Below are 18,547 nucleotides of genomic sequence, written 5' to 3'. Positions count from 1 at the left end.
ACCTTAATTATAAATGAATGGAACAATAATGACAAATAATATATATATAATAGTGACAAGGTGACATGACGTTATATCTTTTAATCATTCAACATTAGATGTAAAATAATTGTCTTGTATCTTTATCAAATTTTAATATCTTAAATATTTCTTATATTTATATTTATTTTTTTTTAATTATATTACTTTGGATATACAGAAGATAGGTAATATAAAGTAACGATTTATTCTTAATAAAGTATCCCAATTTCTAAAGTTTAGTTTTTAAAAAATCTTCAATCGGGTATAACTAATTGTTTCTCTCGATATATTCGAATTAGTTAAAATATTTATACATACAAAAAAAACACTCGTCTAAAATTCGTTAATTTGATACTGTTATTACAAGCAATATTTTTTAACAATTTAAGGTACCGACAATATCGTTAATACAGTGAAGACCCATGACTATCAGTGTCGCTTAAAATTTGCCATTGAGGTATAATCGTGCTGATTATAAATTAATCAAAGATTGAAACTGTATTAAGGAAATTTCCATTTTGACGGAATAATCGATCTGGCCGTAAAATGCGTTTAATTACAATATGAAAAAACAACATATTGTAGGAGAAATATGTATAATTTCCTTTTGATTATTTTCAATATCGTAGGTAGAAAAGAATTATGTATTTTTTAATCATTATCAATATGCTGAATTGCATCGTCTATAAGTGTTAACGCTGTTTTACGAAGCTAATACAAATCTCGCACGTGAATTGGCGCAGACGTGTCTGATATACATACATATTCTATCAGATGAGAATATATCATCTCAATTTTATAATTCTTATTTCAAACAATCAGGGAGATGTGTGATAATAAACACAGCTTGCTATAGCTGATATAACAGTGAAGTTTAATTACGCAAATTCGCGCGAAAAGCGTTTTTATAATTGCTATTAATATTCTGAAGATCGCGATATCTAACAAATGTATAGTTAATCGCTTTGTAAAATTTATAAGAGTTTACTAATTATCTTTTTTATTAAATATTTGTAAGTTGCAAATACTAAATTAGAATCACATATTCTCGCACACATTTAGGATTTTATATCGAGAAAATTTATATTTTTTTATAAGATACTTTCATTTTATATATATATATATATATATATATATATATATATATATATATATATATAAGCGAGAACATGCGAATTTTTTTGTTAGGCGCGTTATATCAGCGTGCGTTATTCAGAGCTTATTTTCGCTTTGTACAAGAGGCGTCACACATCTGTGCGTGTGTGTACATTGTTTTCTTTTTTTCTTCTCTTCACTTTCTTTATATCTTACTTTTAGCGAGCGTGTAGTGTATAGCGCGCGCATTCCTCGCGTGGGGGATGCCGTTTAAGTTATGATGCGGTTATGTTTTGTACCTCGACCAGGTTGCTCTTTTTTGTTGTCAACAAGTTTTGTTTCCAACCTCATGCGTTTTGTTTATTCATTGTACCCTTTCCAGCCTCATCCCACGATTTTTATTTATCACACGTTTTTATAAATTAATTTGTTCATTGACTCATTGGTTTTTACTTATACCGTGTTAAATATTATAAAAGCTAATTTTTTATTAATTTTAGAAATAGAGAGCAAAATATCTTTTATCTCGTTATTACAGGAAAAAGGTCTTAAAGCTAATATTATTATTCCGTTTCCGTACTTATTAAATTATAGACAGCAAAATATGAAAATCAGGTTGCTTGAAATTATTTTCATTTTTAAGTACTTGAATTTTCAATTAAAGCCGTTCTATCACCAATGTAACGCAAGCTATCGATCGAAGAATTCAACAGTTGCTTTACATACATTATTACACACCCATGCTATAAGCTGCACATTATATCCAATTATCTTATACACAAACATAAATTACGTCCTTTATTAAAAGTGACGATATTTTTGAAGCGCAACGAGATTTTCAAAACATCTAGTTAAAATGTATATATGTAATATATACACATATGGACATTTATCTATTTTTCGCACGCGATTCCCTATTAAAAGGACCTCCCGCCCAAAATTCTTTCGTCGCGAATTCTTTCTTACAGCAGGTCTTTCCGAGTCTGGCACCTGACGCGCCGCCCGAAGAGGAGTTAAGTGTACGCGAGACCAGATTCTGGAGCATCCTAAAGAACGGTCAAACACGCTTCATGGTCCCACTACACGAGCGGCAAGACGTTCTATCGTCGACGGACTACCAGATTCTATTCCAGAATCTGGACGACCTGCTTACGCTATCCGAGGAAATCAGGGACGAAGGCGGCGGTGTCGACAGCTATCTGTGTAGAGTTCCTAAAATCACAGCTGCCTATCGAAGATACCTCAGTGGCCTACAACGTGCCTGTTGCCTCCTGGTCGCTCTCAGACGGAACACAGCCTTCGCTAAGCTCGTCTGTGAGCCTGCTGTGCCGCATAAACGGCGCCCCGATCTTACTGGGATGCTACTCCTACCCTTAGAACACTATAGGTTAGTACGATTACGCTAATTGCTTGCGTTTCTTTCAGAAAGACCCAGATCGCTCTTCGATTCCAATTTGTTTCGATAAAATTCGCGTCTCAATATAAAATTTAACTTGATTAAATTAAATTAATTTGAACGGTGTAATTAAGTATGAGATTTTTGGAAAAATAACTATCAATATATACAAAAGTTGAAAGATATCAAGAAAATAATTTATTATAACATATAAGATATTACGATAATTTATTTAATTGCAATTGCAATTTTCATCTTATTCTATTCGAAGCTATATCATTCAATCATGCTTCTAAAATCATTTGTGCTCTTTGTCAAAATTGTAAAGATGGTTTAATTAAAAGATAACAAATTTAATAGAATTCGAATTGTGATGTAAGTTTGTTAATCTATCATGACCTTTTGTTAATTTTTAATTTTTAAACAAGCTCTTACATAAAGTAAATATATAGTTTGATTTATAAAAGAGTAAAAATTAATATAAAGAGATTAAAATAGTATATATTATAATTTGTTAAAAGTTATTAATATTTCCGCGTGTTGTGTTGTGTGTAAAAATTGTTTCCTTATAAAAATCCTACATGTTACTAAAAAAATTATTAGTTAAATCTTACATTAAACTTGAATTAAAATTTGAGAATTCCACGAGAGATTACGTGTTTTGGAAAAACTTTTTAATGTAAAGGGAGTAATTTCTTTTAGCATTTGTAGTATCGAAAAAGCGAAAACCGTACCGTTTTCGTAGTAAATTCATGTTTGCAGAGAAATGACGAGATTGTTGGGTCAGGCGTCTCCGCGAAATTGCCAACAAGCGAGAGATTTGGCCCACGGCTATAGAGAAGCTACAGCTAACGCTAATGTTATGGAACCACCTCGAGACACCGGAAGACCTTTATTGAGTTTGCAAGAAGTAGAATCTCGATTAGTATTCGCGAGATGCAAGCCATTTACATTAGCGACGCCGGGAAGACAATGGTGAGCGCTTTCTTTACTCTCTCTTTCTGAGAATATAAATATATATATATATATAAATCTTAAGTCTCTCTAATTTTTCATAATACACAAATGTATAATATAATATATAATATTATACATTTTAAATTATATTACAATATATGTGTGTATATTTAATATTTTAAATCATTTCTATAACGAATAAAAACTATATTCCTATTGCTTCTAATTGTATTCTCATAAAAATAGATAAGTTCTGATAAATAATTGACTTGTCGATTATTGCTTATTTCTTTTATCTTTGTAAATTTTTAATTAAAAAACGCTTGATTCAATTTTTCAGTGTGTAATTATTTTTATTCGTAAAAAATTTTCAAATATTTAATCGAATCTTTGTTTTAGGCTCTTCGGCGGCGCCCTCGCTAAAGTCGAAGGTCGAGCGCGTCTGCAGCCGTCCTGGGCACTGCTACTGACCGATCTTCTGGTATTCGCGCGGGTTTCGCGGGACCGTGTCCTCTTCGTCACCGAGGAGCCCCTGCGATTATCCAGCATCGCCGAGGCATGCTTTACCGTACGAAAACGACCGACGGAGTTTCGGTTACAGGTCTCCGTAAACCCGAATGGCAGCGCGGAGAACGGCCACACTGAGATTGTGAACAGCGGCGGTTGCAGTCCACACAGTCGACCTCGAAGACGCGTTCTCATCTTTCGAGCACCTACTGCGGAGCTAAAAGCTGTCTGGCACAATCTTCTTCAACGGCAAATGTGAGTGAATGGGAGACCAGGCGTTAAAATACGGAATTTTTTGACGAACTCAAGGTATAAATAGAAAGTCACGTGGATGGACAAAATAGTATTTACAAACACCAATTTTCATTGTATTTTAGCATCTATGTGAATACAGGCTGTGGTTTGAACTCGTCGGATCAGGACAGTCCAGAAGAGAGTCCGATTGCCAGTAGTAATTTTGCCACGATCAGAGAATCCACGGGGAGTCCGCAGGTAAGAGAAAAATACGAACAGAGTTCAAAAAAATGTTGACTAAAAAAATCAATACTTGCACACTTTTGCACACGACAATAGCTGGATGAAAAGTGAAATTAAGTTAAAAAATAGAATCTTTGATTTTCCAAGAACAAAGTTAGATATTCAACAAGCTAGTCTTCAAAAAGATTTGAATAATTGCTAGATATAATAAAGGTTTATAAAATTACGCTATTTGATAAGCTCTGAAATCAATGACAGATCGTGAGAGAGCCTCAACAACGTGACGAGGAGGAAAAGGAGTCGCAATCCGGCGAGAGCTTGGATACGATCCTGAAGAACTCACGGGAGAACAATCACCTAGCTCAGTGGGTGCGCAATTCGCATCAGATCCCTCCTCCGGATCACGAGAGCTCACTGGAGGAGTGGACGGCGGAGGAATTGGCGGCCCGAACTCCTCGAGAAAGTAACAGCAGGTCGACTAGCCAGGACACTGCGGAAGAAATTACGACGGGAAATTCCGACGTAGAACAACAAAGTACTGCGTCGAGCGCAAGTTTGAGTACCGTAAAATCGAATAGCATGACGCGAAAAAATGGTAGTCACGTATCTTCAAAGGAGAATTCAACGAGTTCCATCAGCATTTGCCGAAGGTGCCATAGGTAATAATTTTAAATCGTATTTTTTTTTTTTTTTTAACATAATTTCTCTCTCTTCTTTTTCAGTTTTTTAATATTTTAAATATTGAAATATTTTTTCGATTTAAATAATTCAGAGTTAAATTTGATCACGTTATCAGAGAAAGAAATTATAGAGAGGTATTTATTTGTAATTTGCTAATCATTTTTTTACAAAATAAAAATAAGGGTGTAAACATTTTCTGAATCGTAAAATATAAGATACAAAAGTTATTATCAATTTTGTTAAGTGATTCTAATAGCAGATTGTGATTGTTTATTACAGATCGGGTTGCCCTACTCCACCATTACAGAGGGATCCGTTCTCCCCGTTACCTCCGAAAATTTCAGTTCTTCCACCAACCCCTGATCTCTGCACAAGACACAGATTACGAAATGGACTACATGACAGCCCGGGATGTAACAGTCCCAGTTACACGCCTGCGGATGGTAACACCGAAGACGGTAGTGAGGATGATCTCGATTGTGACGGAGAACCCCCTTATAGGTATGATAAATTATTAAACAAAACAAAATGGAAACAATTGAAAAAGTTTGCTGGGTTTACTAGATTATAAACAAGATGTGAAGAGAATTATTGCGGACTCGTAAAACTGCGACACTTATTTATGGATTGATGATTTATTCGATTTAAAAATTCATCATTCACTTTCTTTCTTGAGATCGACTTGCTCTTCTTAATTAAAATTTAATTAATTTAATCTTCTACGCTCCTAACGACCGTTTTGCACAGAGCTCTAAGGAGATTCGGTACGATGAGCAGTCTGGATCAAGATGATGACCTGGACGAGGCGGGAGAAGAAGACAACCGGGATTTAGAGTCGCCGCCGTCCGGCTTAAGAGCGTGGACTGCCCGAGCGAGTAGCTATGTCGTCAGCAAGATGGTTTTATTGGAACAGCTAAGCGAGGGTGTCGGCGGTTATCTTCTTCAACCACCGGTACCCCCAGAGCGAACCGAATTTTCCTTGGATCCGAACGACGAGGAAGGCACCACGTCCGGGGCTACTTCCGGCGACGATATATGGGGCACGCCGACTTCCGGCGGACCAGACGATGAGAGTTTCACCGCTACCTCGGTAATAATGTTTGAGACTACGATAAAAGAATATTCGCATCCGAACGTAATAGCTGAAGCTTGAAAGCACAATGAAACAAGTTGCAATGCTGCGAGGAATTTTATCAAACGTATCAAGCGGTCACGCGATTGAAGTATACTTACATTTCCATGAGTAAATTCTATTTAATATTTTAGAAAATAAAATTATATCCATTATACGAGACTATGTAGTAATTTATCACACAGAAATTTCTCATGTTTCAAGACGAAGATTTAAAATAATTTATAAAGATTGATTTCAATTCGCATATAAATTGCAATTTTTATTTTTGTATAACTTTTTTTTATGCCCGTCAATCAAATTTATAAATATTTATAAGCTCTAAGCTTAATCTTACAGATTCTCTCTCGTAAAAATTATTTATTACGATCTGTTTTATATCACGCACAGGAATAACGATTGCTTGATACGTGTCACTATTTTTATATAAGCTTGCTTGAAAATAACGTAATAGCTTCAAAGTATTAATTTACTTAAATTGCACTTCACATTGAATGTAAAAATTACGATTATATATTCTATATACATATATTATAATTTAAAACCAATTTGTTACAGAATTGTGTTAATGCACAATATAGACACATGCACAGAAGCATAATATGACAATACTATCGTAAATTATATCAAGTAATCTTAGCATTCAAAGTGATCTCTGCAAGAGTATTATTCCAGATTATGGCTCGTATTTATTCCCCACATTTTTTCGCTGAATGTATAAGTAATCCTTGTATCGCGATTGTTCTTTGAAACAGATAAAATCGCTGTTATTATTCTCGATACAGGTAATTATGATACGGGAACGCAGCGTAACATACATACAAGATAGCACATAAGCTTCGCACGCCTGCCTGCATGACGAACGCTTGCCTTCTGTTTCTCTTTTTGCAAAGAATCACTAGCCCGAGCTGTGCCTGACTTCCTTAGCCGCCGCCGAACGGCTGCAGCAGCGGCGGCACGGTGATAAATACCGGTGAGGACAATTATGGCCTAAACCTGTCGGCGGAGGACGACATCGATCAAGAATCAGAGAACGAGGACTGTTCGTTACCGGAGCTGAGCATGGACCAGCTGCTGGGCGGCGGTAGTCTAGGTTCGTTGCGTTGTTTCCTGGGCAGGAGGCGACTGGAGCCGCTGCCGGAGGAGGAGGACTCGCCTGGCAGTGGCAAACACCAGGTCGGATGGTGGTGACAGAGGTTTCAAACGACGTCCAAGTCGAGCGTCGGTGGAAGCGCGGAGGAGCGCGATCGCGTCTTCGCCAAGCTGAGCCAGGAAGACGAGGAGTTTCGCCGCAAGATCGTCGACCTGCACCGCAAACTATCGGACGTGGACACGGACGTAAGTTATGAACCGGAAGCGATTGGTTCCCCCGGCTCCAAGAGTTCCAGGGAGGCTGAACGTCTGAGGGAATTGGAAGCTGTCGCGAGAAGAGCGGAAGAAACGAATTCCCGCAACGCTGAGGAGATGGACGCGGAGAGGAGACGAGAGGCGATGCAAAGGGAGGATTCTGTCGAAGCGAGCGACAAGAGAAGACAGAGAAGTAAACGACAGAGCGAACAGTTAAGACGGTCAAAAAGATTCGAAGAAGATTTTGATGATCAGAATGGTATGAGTCCATCCAGCAGCGGCGAGACGAACTTTCTGAATAGATTAAGACTAAAAAGACGGAGCATGAAACTGCTGAGTTTTCTGAGCGGAAAAGCGGCGGATCGTTCGCAGGAGGAAAGGGCAGCGCGATTGTTGAGGATGTATATGCCGGACAAGGGAGGTTCTAGAACGACACAGAATACAATCTCTATTCATCATACGTCGAGGGATCGACGCTTCTGGAAACTGCGTAATCGAAGACGAACTAGTTCCGCGTAAATTTACAACAAGAGCTGTGATGTAAATGACGGTTTACTCGTGAATCACTTGTTATTATATAAGGAAAAGATTAATGGCCATTGGAAAAATCATTTTTACAATAAGATATGATTATACGTTAATTGTATATCGTTAATACAATTACAAATAAAATGTAATATTAACGGTTAATTTAAGTAATGAATTTATGTAAAAGTCGTATTCTCTAATTTGAACAATGATTATTAATATATTGAAATATATTAATAATTAATCAGGGAAGATATAATAATATAATATTAATGATAGTATAGATGATAATTGGTTGCAAATATTCAAATATCTTTAAACATAGTATTGCAAGGATTTAATAAGATCTGACATACGAATAAACCGTCATTCAAAAAATCGTATCGTTAAACAAGAAAAAGAGGTAGCAAAAAACGCAGAAACGAAAGAGGACGGCAATCACTGTCTCTCCATTACTAGGACTTCCAAAACATTCGCGTTACTGAGACTTTTTAAATTCTGCTCGAGTATATACAAGGCCGATATTGTTTTCATAGAGCGGTAGTACGAATAGCTGACGTTAGGTTTAACTACAGTTTCAATCTAGATTACTTCTTAGCATCGCAAAGGCGTCAGATTCGCAGAGCGCCCTTTATCAGTGGCGACGAAGGTAATTCCAGAATTAGTCAGTCGGATGAGGTTTCCGAACCGCGTTATTAGTATATTTGCTAATTTCGGAAAGACAGGACGTCTTCTGGACACGGCCTACAGGATCGTTTCTGGATCATTCGACAACGGTCGAGATCGGCGAATCTCGCTCGCGAAGTCTAGACTTTTTCTGAAATTATACTCTTTTTTTTTTTTGGAACACTGTATCTCTAGATAGGTCCGCACGACTGACCCAAAGCGGCACTCATCTTTTACTTATTATGTATACTGGATGACCCGCAATAAGGTATGTTGATAGGCACATTGGAATCACTTTGTGTCAAAGAGTTAAAATGATTGTGAATCGTTTCGAAAACAATGTCACAATAACATAATCTTAAATTTAATTAAGATATCATTATTATAGCTGTATCACTATTATACAGTAATAATTTATACACAATCTTAAAATTTAATTTAAAATTATATTATTATAAATCGAATATCTTATTTGAACTTTTTGGCTAAAGTGAATCAGAAAATCTACAATTGAAATGAATGAAATCTTATTGCGAAGCATCTTATAGAGATATCTTGCTCTTGCCTATAAAGTGTCCCAAATTCAGATATATTCGCAGAAATCATAGATTCAAATACAATTAAAAAGCTATTTTAACAAGAATTTGAAAATATTATCTATATTTTAATTTAATTAATAATTACCAATATTCTATGGATTAAAACTTCCGAAATAAATTTCTTTTAATTTAATAAAGTTAAGATTAATCGGGAAACTTTATGAAACTTTGCGCATATGGGGACACTTTAAATAAATTAAGAATTAAATATTAAAATTTTAACATTATTGTTAGTAGGTTGTAATTCGGTCGATCGACCGCATGTGCAAAATATAAATAAATTATATTATTTGTTCAACCGTTTACCTTCATACTTCTTAAAGCGTAAAGTTATTGTCATTTGCATATTACTTATATATATTTTCATAGGATGTTCTTATATATATAATCGACACTGTACTACTTATTATATGATACAAGGCAGTTTGAAAGCTTCTTTTCAGCTAAGAAAAAATTGCTGATAATTATGAAGGAATTATTTAAGAGCAAGTTCCCAGATTTATATTTATATATTAATGAGTTAGGTGCAACAAAATTATTTATTATATTTAACATTTATTTCAAGACATAGTACGTCCTTCTAACCACTTAAGCCTCAGTTTTTCTTGAATAATATCGCGATTTAATTTTTTTGGATCATTTACAAACTTTTCTGTAGCTTCTTCGCGAGCAGGATCTACTTTTGGTACAATATAAAATGTGCCATTTTCGTGTAAATACGTGCCATTTAAATCGTCTGCAGTTGGCAGTTTATCGGGTAACTTTATTGGAACGATCTCTACCAGATGTTTTACCTTCCAGAGCAGAGCACAAATGTCTGGTATGTTTTTGACGATCACTGGATCATTGACGTGTTTCTGTAAAAGTGATGATTAAGCGAATAAAAGTTTGTCAAACACTAGTATACTATCATACTATCCTTTATAGCCTATAGCTTATAGCCTACAATTACCTCATCCTTAAAACCTAGATCGGTAAGTATTTTTTTCTCCCACCAAGGATTACCTGCGAAAGGTTTTACTCGTTTCACCAATAAAAGTTTGCTTGGCTCAAATGGTGGGTCAACGTGTTTTGGGTTTCTATAAATATGTGTTTCTGATATAGTCTCAATCAATAATTGTAATTATAAGATATATTAATCGCATATAAGTCTACTGCTTTAATCTTTTTAGTTTCACACAAAAGTAATATAGATAACAAATTTAAAAATTTTCCATTTATTTACATAAAGATGTTCAAAGCTATTTTGCAGACTAAACTTAGGATATATATTCCTTGTTTAATGTATCAAAATTAATTTGCAATTAAAGAATAATTTATAATTTACTTACATACAATTTATTTATGTATTACCGTTGTAGACAATAACTATGTATATATAATATCGGTTTTTATTAAATTCTTATTAAATTTTGACTAGCAAAAATGTTCTTGAAAGGATTAACAAATATCTTGTAACAAGCTCGCTTACCTTGGAAAGTATGTAACAAGTCCATATTTTACACCCTCTAAATTACCCTGTGAATCTCTCCACTTTACTCTCCGTCTTATTTCTTGCCCACCATAATGACGTACAAAATTAGAGAAAATTATCGCGCGTGATGTCATGTTGTAATTACAAAGTTACAAAGTCTTATATAAAACAGACACAGACGTAACTTGCATAGGTTAGATCAAGCTTGCTTTTTAACACGTAAATCAATAACTAATTTGCATCACTACATTGACAACAATCCCAATTGCAAGTGCAAATAAACTTGCTCGATTATTTATATATAAACTCTCTCTTTCTTTTATTTATAAACTATAATATTCGCTCAAAAAAAATAGATGATTATACGTGGTCGATTATATCAGCTCTTCCATTATATTTTATGCATATGCCGTTGTGTAAACTAGCGACACCATGTAATAAATAAGAAACTTTATACACAAAATCTATTTTACCGTCTACAGATAATTAATGACAGATCATCGTCAGAGCGAAATAATGCACGCAACATATATTGACGAAAATAAATAAGCGCAACAGTTACATGAATACAATGACAGAATATTTACTCACTGGTCGATGTAACGAATTACCTCTTATCTCGCTCCCTGTAATTCTCGATCCTGGATCCCACTTCCGTTATCCTTCGGATATTTACTCGCGCGAGTGAAATATGAGCCGATCGCGGAGAAGCGCGGGTAATTATATACCCGATACTAATTACGATCGCCTGTTACTTTGCACGACACTCCCGACGTTTATTGCACGCGTTACGCGCTTCAGACGGATATAAATCATGGCGAGTCGTTACTTCCGACATTGCACTGGAACGCGCGCGAACACGTGCGTCCGATGAATATATACTCGAGCGAAAAATTCTCGCTGACAAGAATTTCTTCTCTCGCATGCCTGAACGTTCATAAGATCGATGAGCATAATTAATTATATTCTTTACTTTACTTTAATCCGAGAATCCACTCGATGCTCTCGCGCGTCGCGCCGATTCTCACGGACGGGTCGAAGCGTTTTGACGAACGAAACGCTTCATGTCGCTGTCAATCGTGTTGACTGACGTTTCACGGCGATGACGTTTCTCGTCGCCCGAAACGATGATTTTCGACACTCGATCATATACGCCAGATTCACTCCCGATGGAAAAAAATTTAACGCGTATATAGCGAGACACAAACATACTTGGCTTTGAATTATCTAAAAACTCCACGAAATTAACTGACTACGTGAGTCGTGGAGTATATGATTATATGAGTGGAAAGTGCGCGACGCACCTCGAATTTGAATCGTCATTATTGTAAATATACTTAAACATAATAATATATCATTAAAAGATAATTAATTATAGTATAGCTCAACACTTTAATTGTAATAATTTATGTTTTGATACTATTAACATTTAATCGTATTAATATTTTAATTGTATTATTGCTCACACTCAAATATGTAACAATAATTAAAAAAAAAAAAATTACTAGTTTATATACATTACATATATTTCCCCAAGAAATTAAAAGAAGGAGTTATGATATATTATGTTACGTATAATATATTTAAAATACAAATATATATATTAATATGCCGCCAAGTGTATAAAAGAATAATAGTTTCTTTTGTTACTAGATTTATCATCGGCGTCGGTATATTATTGTTTTGATTCCGATGGTGCAGCGCGCGGCGCGACGTCACGCGAGTCGTCACCGCGTGACGTCTGACGTCTGACGTCACATTACTTCGCAGTCTCGGGGCCAGCGGACCACGGTGCAGATCGCTCCGCGTTTTTCCTCGACGAGAGTGAATTCCACACGCATACGAGCAATAGGTAGGTAGGTATATTGAATGAAAAGAGGTGGGCGAATAAATTGGCTGAATAGATTCTCAAATTGATCGAAGTATTGACGCAGTCATTCATCGGTTCGTTCCTCGACGGCTTTTCACGATTCACTTAGTGGTTCATAAAGTTGCCACCCGATATTTCGAATCTTTCGTCGAGTACGTGACTACGTAAATAAATAGAAAATATGAGGCTGCACGATATACGCCTCGAATTTGAATCACCATCTATTACAGCCCGAACACAATATACAGATGATTAATTAATTCTCAATACTTCCTTCGTAATAATTCATGTTTCAATACAATTAATATTTAATAGCTCGTAATCATAAATATATTTCAATCGTATTATTCATACTATTACAATATTACGAAGAGTCTAAAAGAGAGTTGGTATATTATATATGTAATATGAATATTGAGGTACTCGAAAGAATCTACAGAATAGTGTTAATAGTTTTTTGCGACTCGACGCGTTGGCAGCGTCGGTCTATTATTGTTTTGACCCTGGCGGTGACTCAAGCGCGCCACGCGAGAGATAACTGCGCGACGTCACATATTACTTTAAAGTCTCGTAATCGGTGGATCACGGGGCAAGATCGCTCCGCATTTTCGCACGTTTTTCCGCGACGTGTGTAAATTCCGCACGCGTACAAGCAGCAGGTACGTCGAATGAAAGGACGAGCGAATGTCGGGTGAGTAGATTCTCGAATCGATCAAGGTGTTAACGCGGTCAATCATCGGATTCGTTTTCCGACGAGTTCTGTCAAATTCGTTTGGCGCTTCATGAAGTTGCCGCTGGCTATTCCATCGCGTCATGTGTCGAGAAAAGGCGGGCAAGTGTCCTTACATGCTCATGTGGACGAATCGCGCGTGTAATATAAGTATTGGAAGTGCCGATTGATTAGCGTGTGCGATCGTAAACGCGATTTTATTCCGATCGATTCTCTATCTCCGCGAATGAATGTCTCGGAAGAAATAATCGGTAGCCGGCAAAGATCAATAATTATTATGTATTATATACATCGATCGGTCAGCAAATTTGTTTATATATATTCTATTTAATATATATACAACTAATCGTCTAGATTGTTCGTGATCTTTCACAATTTTTACATTTTTTTCTATATCTCAAATATATCTAATATATATATATATATATATATATATATATATATATATATATATATTATATATACATTTATTATTTATATTATTATATCATTTATCAAAATTATATTGCTTGAAAATATTGGATCATTATTTTTACATTATTATTATGAATGATCGTTACATTTCGTTTTACATCAAATTTATAGTATATATAATGTTTACGTTAATATTATGCTGTTTACACGTACAAATTATGAAGATAAAACATAAATTTATGAAATTACTTAAATAATTAGAATTTTCTTTGTGTAAAAGGATTGCTTGATTAGTATTTTTTTTTCAATGAAATTGTAACTATTTTTTTTATTGCTGGTGTAATATAAGAGTTATAATCATAGTGGTTACGTTACATTATTATGCTATTTGTACAGAAAAATGTGATAATTATTTTTAATTACATTTATAATTTTATGCGCGCACCAGATATTATTTAATCATTATTTTAACATTTTGCAGTTATGTGCATGTAATAGATGTGCACTTCCAAGATGGGTTCGTGCAATTTCAATCGAATAAAAACTCGTGAAGCAACGGTGGCCGTCAGCCAGCTCTTTTCGCGAGGAAAACAACTTCGGTCGTTGGGGAGAGAAGAGATGCGAAATATCCCACAGCGGTAAGTCCGACTTGAGTTTGAAAGTTTCTCATAGAAACTCATTTCCGCAAGGGCGATGGAACCCGCCTAAGGGGTTCGCAGCCGACGGAAAATAAGAGAGAAAGAGAGAGAGAAAGAGGAGAAAGAAAAAGCAAAAGAATTTCACACGCGCGAAAAGCGAGCGCATCTGCATTTCCTAGCATGTCTTAATGAACTGTGTATATGTATATCGTACATGAAAGTAACATAAGTGCAAAGTTTTTATTTCGTAATTTCTCTTTTTGCAATATTTTACATTTTTTTACGTATACAAAATACTACAGATATACAGAATATAATTTGTGGGCAAAAGAATCTGGTCTAAAAAAGGTTAATTTATATATATATATATATATATATATATATATATATATATATATATATATAGGTTTCGTGACTTTGTACATTTACTTTGTAAAATTATTATGTTTCTATTTCATATCATTTGCTTTACAATATCTCTGTACTAACGTTAAAATTTTTTAAAGTATCTTAAGTTTAGATGAAAAAAAAAGAGTACGGCCTTTTTTTTACGGAATAACTGTTTTGTCTCTACTACGATTGTTTGATTCTACACACATTGTTAAATAAAATAACTTTACTTATAAAGCTATAATAATAGCCTTTCATAGTACTTTAAAAGTTATTTTGCTTTCATTTTAAATTTATTTGAGTGCATATACAAGAATATAAAAGATTTCTCATCATTCTTACTAAAAAAAGCATTTATTTTTATCTTTCCATTATTTGAAATATCATTTTACTTTCCTGCATACACAGTAAGTGAAAAGGCAGTTTTACCATCACAAGATATTGGTTTAAAAATTCCTAAATTGGACCCTTGAACTATTTTACTTTAAGTACAAGAATATACAAAATACTTTTTATCTTTGAAAATGTAACTATAATTTTTATTTATATCTCTTTTCTATCGGAGATACGATATTACAATCTTCTGTGTAGGACCCCTAGAGGATCGTATTTTCTCGCTTCTCTATCTTTTCATTTCTTGTTGAGGAGTGATGTTATCTTTTGATATTATAAGTAGTGTACGATATGCAGCTCATTATCGCAGTTTGCCAGAAAGACGATATATCATAGTTGGCAGCCGACACGTTGTTATCGTGGTATTATATATCGTTTGAAAGTAATTTGGTGTTTCCCTCGCTTTTACTCTAAACTGTTCAAGCGATAATTGAGCAGAATAAATGATTCGCAAAATTCGTTAAAATTTACGTTTCACTATTAAATAAATGAAAATCAATTTAACGCTTTGCGTTACGCGATAACAATCTTTTCCTGCATTAACAAGCAGAATAGGATTTTAATATTGTTAAAAATTTATCGGCTTTTGACTAAATCTAATAAATGTATATAAAATGCGTAAGTTAAAAATATTTTAAAAATAAAATAATATACTCTTTCTCTCTCTCTCTTTATTCCAGAGCGCTATAAATAAATACATGCTTTCTTTCTCTCTTTTTCTTTATTACGTATATAACGTGATATATTTTCCAAAATTATATTGATACCAAAACATTACACATTGTATTTTTTTTTTTAATTTAGCAATTTTTTCATAATACAGAACATTTTTTAAATATAAAGAAAATATTAAAAAATACAAATTATAAATATAAAGAAACTTTCCATAAAATATTACATATTTTATAACAAATAAAAAATTTTTTTATAAAATAATATATACTCAATATATACTCAAATATATGCTCAAGTGTTTCCCAATTCTTGATTTTAATAATGCTTTATTATTTATGCAATATGCTATCAAATCTTATAATAGTTTAACACATAATAGTAATCAAATCTTTTTAATGATATCTAGAAAATCCTTTATAAAAATGTTTATAAAGACTAATTTTTTTTTATAAAATATATAATACATAAAATAAATATTTAGGCTTGTTAAATTGTTGATGTTTGCAATATTTTATTTTAGTCATGATGTCATTTTATTATCTATAAAGTGTTATTAAAAATTATAACCATTAAATATATAGTAATAGTGTATTTGTCGAATGTTTTCAGAAAAATTTAGAGAAATATTTCCTTGAAAAAATTTTTTATTAATATTATAAATATTATAAAGAAATTTTTCAAAATATAATACACACTCTCCTTTATAAAGAGTGAAATATATTCTTTTATAAAAAAATATGTATAGATTATTTTGATTTTTGATTTTTATAGTGTTCTAATATTTATACATATATATGTTATCAAAAATAATAAAGTCAATTTGATATCAAAATAGTAGTCGAATATTTTTAAAGAATTTTAGGAACGCTTTCATGAAAAACGAAATGTTCAACATTATAAATATGTTATGAAAAAAGCTGTCTAAAAAATATACTTTTATAAAGATTAAAATATTCTTTTATAAAAATTATATATATACTCATACTTTTTTTAATTCTTTATTTTTATTATTTTATTATTTACGTAGTCTGTTATCAAAAACCACAATACTATGGAATAGTAGTGGTCAAATCGATCTAAAAGCTTTGTTCGAAACGTCAGCACATTCGCGTTTGAATTATTTTTATAGGATGTGAAAGTCATAGGATAGAAAGTTAACTGCACTCGCGCTATCGTTGCACATCGCACAATAATGCTAGCTTCGCAAACTATAGACGGATTAAAAAAATTTCACCAAAAACGTTCGCGCGCTTGTTCGCACACAGAAACACATGAGACAACGCTGTGTGCTTCGGGTTTTAACAGGGATATTTAGCTGATGTATCGATTTTTGCCGCCGGTTCTAACGACGTGGTCGAAAACATCGTGCTTTTTAAAACGTCCATAAATCTCCTGGTAGTGGTGAACAGAAACTCGAAATCCATTTGCGACAGAATCCCTGTAATACATCGCGTATTCATGGCGATATAACAGTTCGCAGTTTCGGCATATAAGACCGCAAATATTCCAATAATTACATTATGTGGTTATAATAAAAAAATTTAAACATATTATTTTCGATTCGAAGTATTCGTATGTTTTAAACATTTACAATAGATTGTTCGAAATATTTAAACCGTGCTAGAGAGTAAAATATACAAAGAATGTTATGGTATTTAAAAAAATATAGAATTTTGCCTTATATTGGTTTTCCAATTAAAATATTTTAATTCCTTGATTGTAAAAAATATTTCAAATTTAATTAGTACACTTTTTATAATAAATTTTAGCTTTCCAATTGATTTAAAGAATAAGATACAAGAATTGATATAATATGATACGCATATACACATTGTACACATAACGCGGAAGTTTTAATCATTTATCATGAAATAAAAATAATGGCACTTTTTACATATACAAATGATAATATAATTAAAATATTTAAATGATTTAGAATTTAGTTAATCTGTTATTTTTATAGACTGGAAATATTTTTATATACGGTTATTTAAATACTCTTGTAACGTTCGAATATTTAAATTTAGGATTCGCTTTAGTAATACCACTTTGCAAGTGTTCCATTTTAGTAACAACAATGGAATTATTCACCGAAACACCGTGCATTATACGACTTGTCGTATTTGTGGTTAAAACGTTGATCAAAACGTGATTTATGGAAATCGGTACATGCTCCCGCAATCTCATGGATATAAATTTTAATTGATGGGTCAAGTGGATCAAAGGTTTATGTAATATTAATAATATTTTAAGGTTTGCCAAATTAGAGTACTTTTATAATTTTTGTGATTTTAAATACTGATATAATTATAATATTGCATATAATATATAATTTATATTTATACATTTCTTTACATTTATTCCATCAATATTACAACTGACTGTGTTTTTCAAATTGGAATATTTATATAACAATATCTATTTACAATTTCTTATTTTAGTTTAGTATAAATTATCATAATATGTAAAGAGAAAGAGTTAAAGGAAATGGTTTTTTTCCTGTCAACATTGCAAATTATGACGGATGTGAATAATAAACTTTCTTTTTTCTTTATAT

The 18,547-nt window shown here is 33.2% G+C and overlaps 3 protein-coding genes across 8 annotated transcripts in view; 2 read left to right on the top strand and 1 right to left on the bottom strand.

The window, feature by feature from the left end:
• Positions 1-7,458, top strand: part of Psgef (Protostome-specific GEF) — a 29,620-nt gene extending 22,162 nt beyond the window's left edge. For 2 of the 3 annotated variants that reach the window (XM_072909888.1, XM_072909887.1), the window contains exons 9-16: positions 2,085-2,503; positions 3,275-3,487; positions 3,869-4,231; positions 4,354-4,468; positions 4,712-5,112; positions 5,414-5,635; positions 5,882-6,224; positions 7,194-7,458. In XM_072909888.1, coding sequence (XP_072765989.1) covers positions 2,085-2,503; positions 3,275-3,487; positions 3,869-4,231; positions 4,354-4,468; positions 4,712-5,112; positions 5,414-5,635; positions 5,882-6,224; positions 7,194-7,457 — 2,340 coding nt within the window. In that variant the 3' untranslated portion in view covers position 7,458. Of the gene's footprint in view, positions 1-2,084; positions 2,504-3,274; positions 3,488-3,868; positions 4,232-4,353; positions 4,469-4,711; positions 5,113-5,413; positions 5,636-5,881; positions 6,225-7,159 lie in introns of all 3 variants that reach the window. The other variant, XM_072909890.1, reaches the window with a different exon arrangement.
• A 2,467-nt stretch (positions 7,459-9,925) lies between these two features.
• Mrpl30 (mitochondrial ribosomal protein L30) lies at positions 9,926-11,277 on the bottom strand. Its single transcript, XM_072909922.1, has 3 exons — positions 10,878-11,277; positions 10,359-10,485; positions 9,926-10,263 (listed from the first exon to the last, which is right to left on the bottom strand). The coding sequence occupies exons 1-3, from the start codon at positions 11,012-11,014 to the stop codon at positions 9,967-9,969; spliced, it is 561 nt and encodes a 186-aa protein (XP_072766023.1). The 5' UTR covers positions 11,015-11,277; the 3' UTR covers positions 9,926-9,966.
• A 1,372-nt stretch (positions 11,278-12,649) lies between these two features.
• Positions 12,650-18,547, top strand: part of LOC140675429 (ankyrin repeat and sterile alpha motif domain-containing protein 1B) — an 82,987-nt gene continuing 77,089 nt past the window's right edge. Inside the window, exons 1-2 of one of the 4 annotated variants that reach the window (XM_072909915.1) lie at positions 12,650-12,732; positions 14,376-14,532. The gene's annotated coding sequence lies outside the window, so the exon portion shown is untranslated. Of the gene's footprint in view, positions 12,737-13,279; positions 13,442-14,375; positions 14,533-18,547 lie in introns of those variants that run through there. The other 3 variants (XM_072909916.1, XM_072909917.1, XM_072909914.1) reach the window with 3 other exon arrangements.

This window comes from Anoplolepis gracilipes, chromosome 17, assembly GCF_047496725.1.
Source record: "Anoplolepis gracilipes chromosome 17, ASM4749672v1, whole genome shotgun sequence".
Classification (NCBI taxonomy): Eukaryota; Metazoa; Arthropoda; class Insecta; order Hymenoptera; family Formicidae; genus Anoplolepis; species Anoplolepis gracilipes.
Note: the sequence above shows the minus strand (reverse complement) of the source record. Positions and strands in the feature narration are given on the sequence as shown.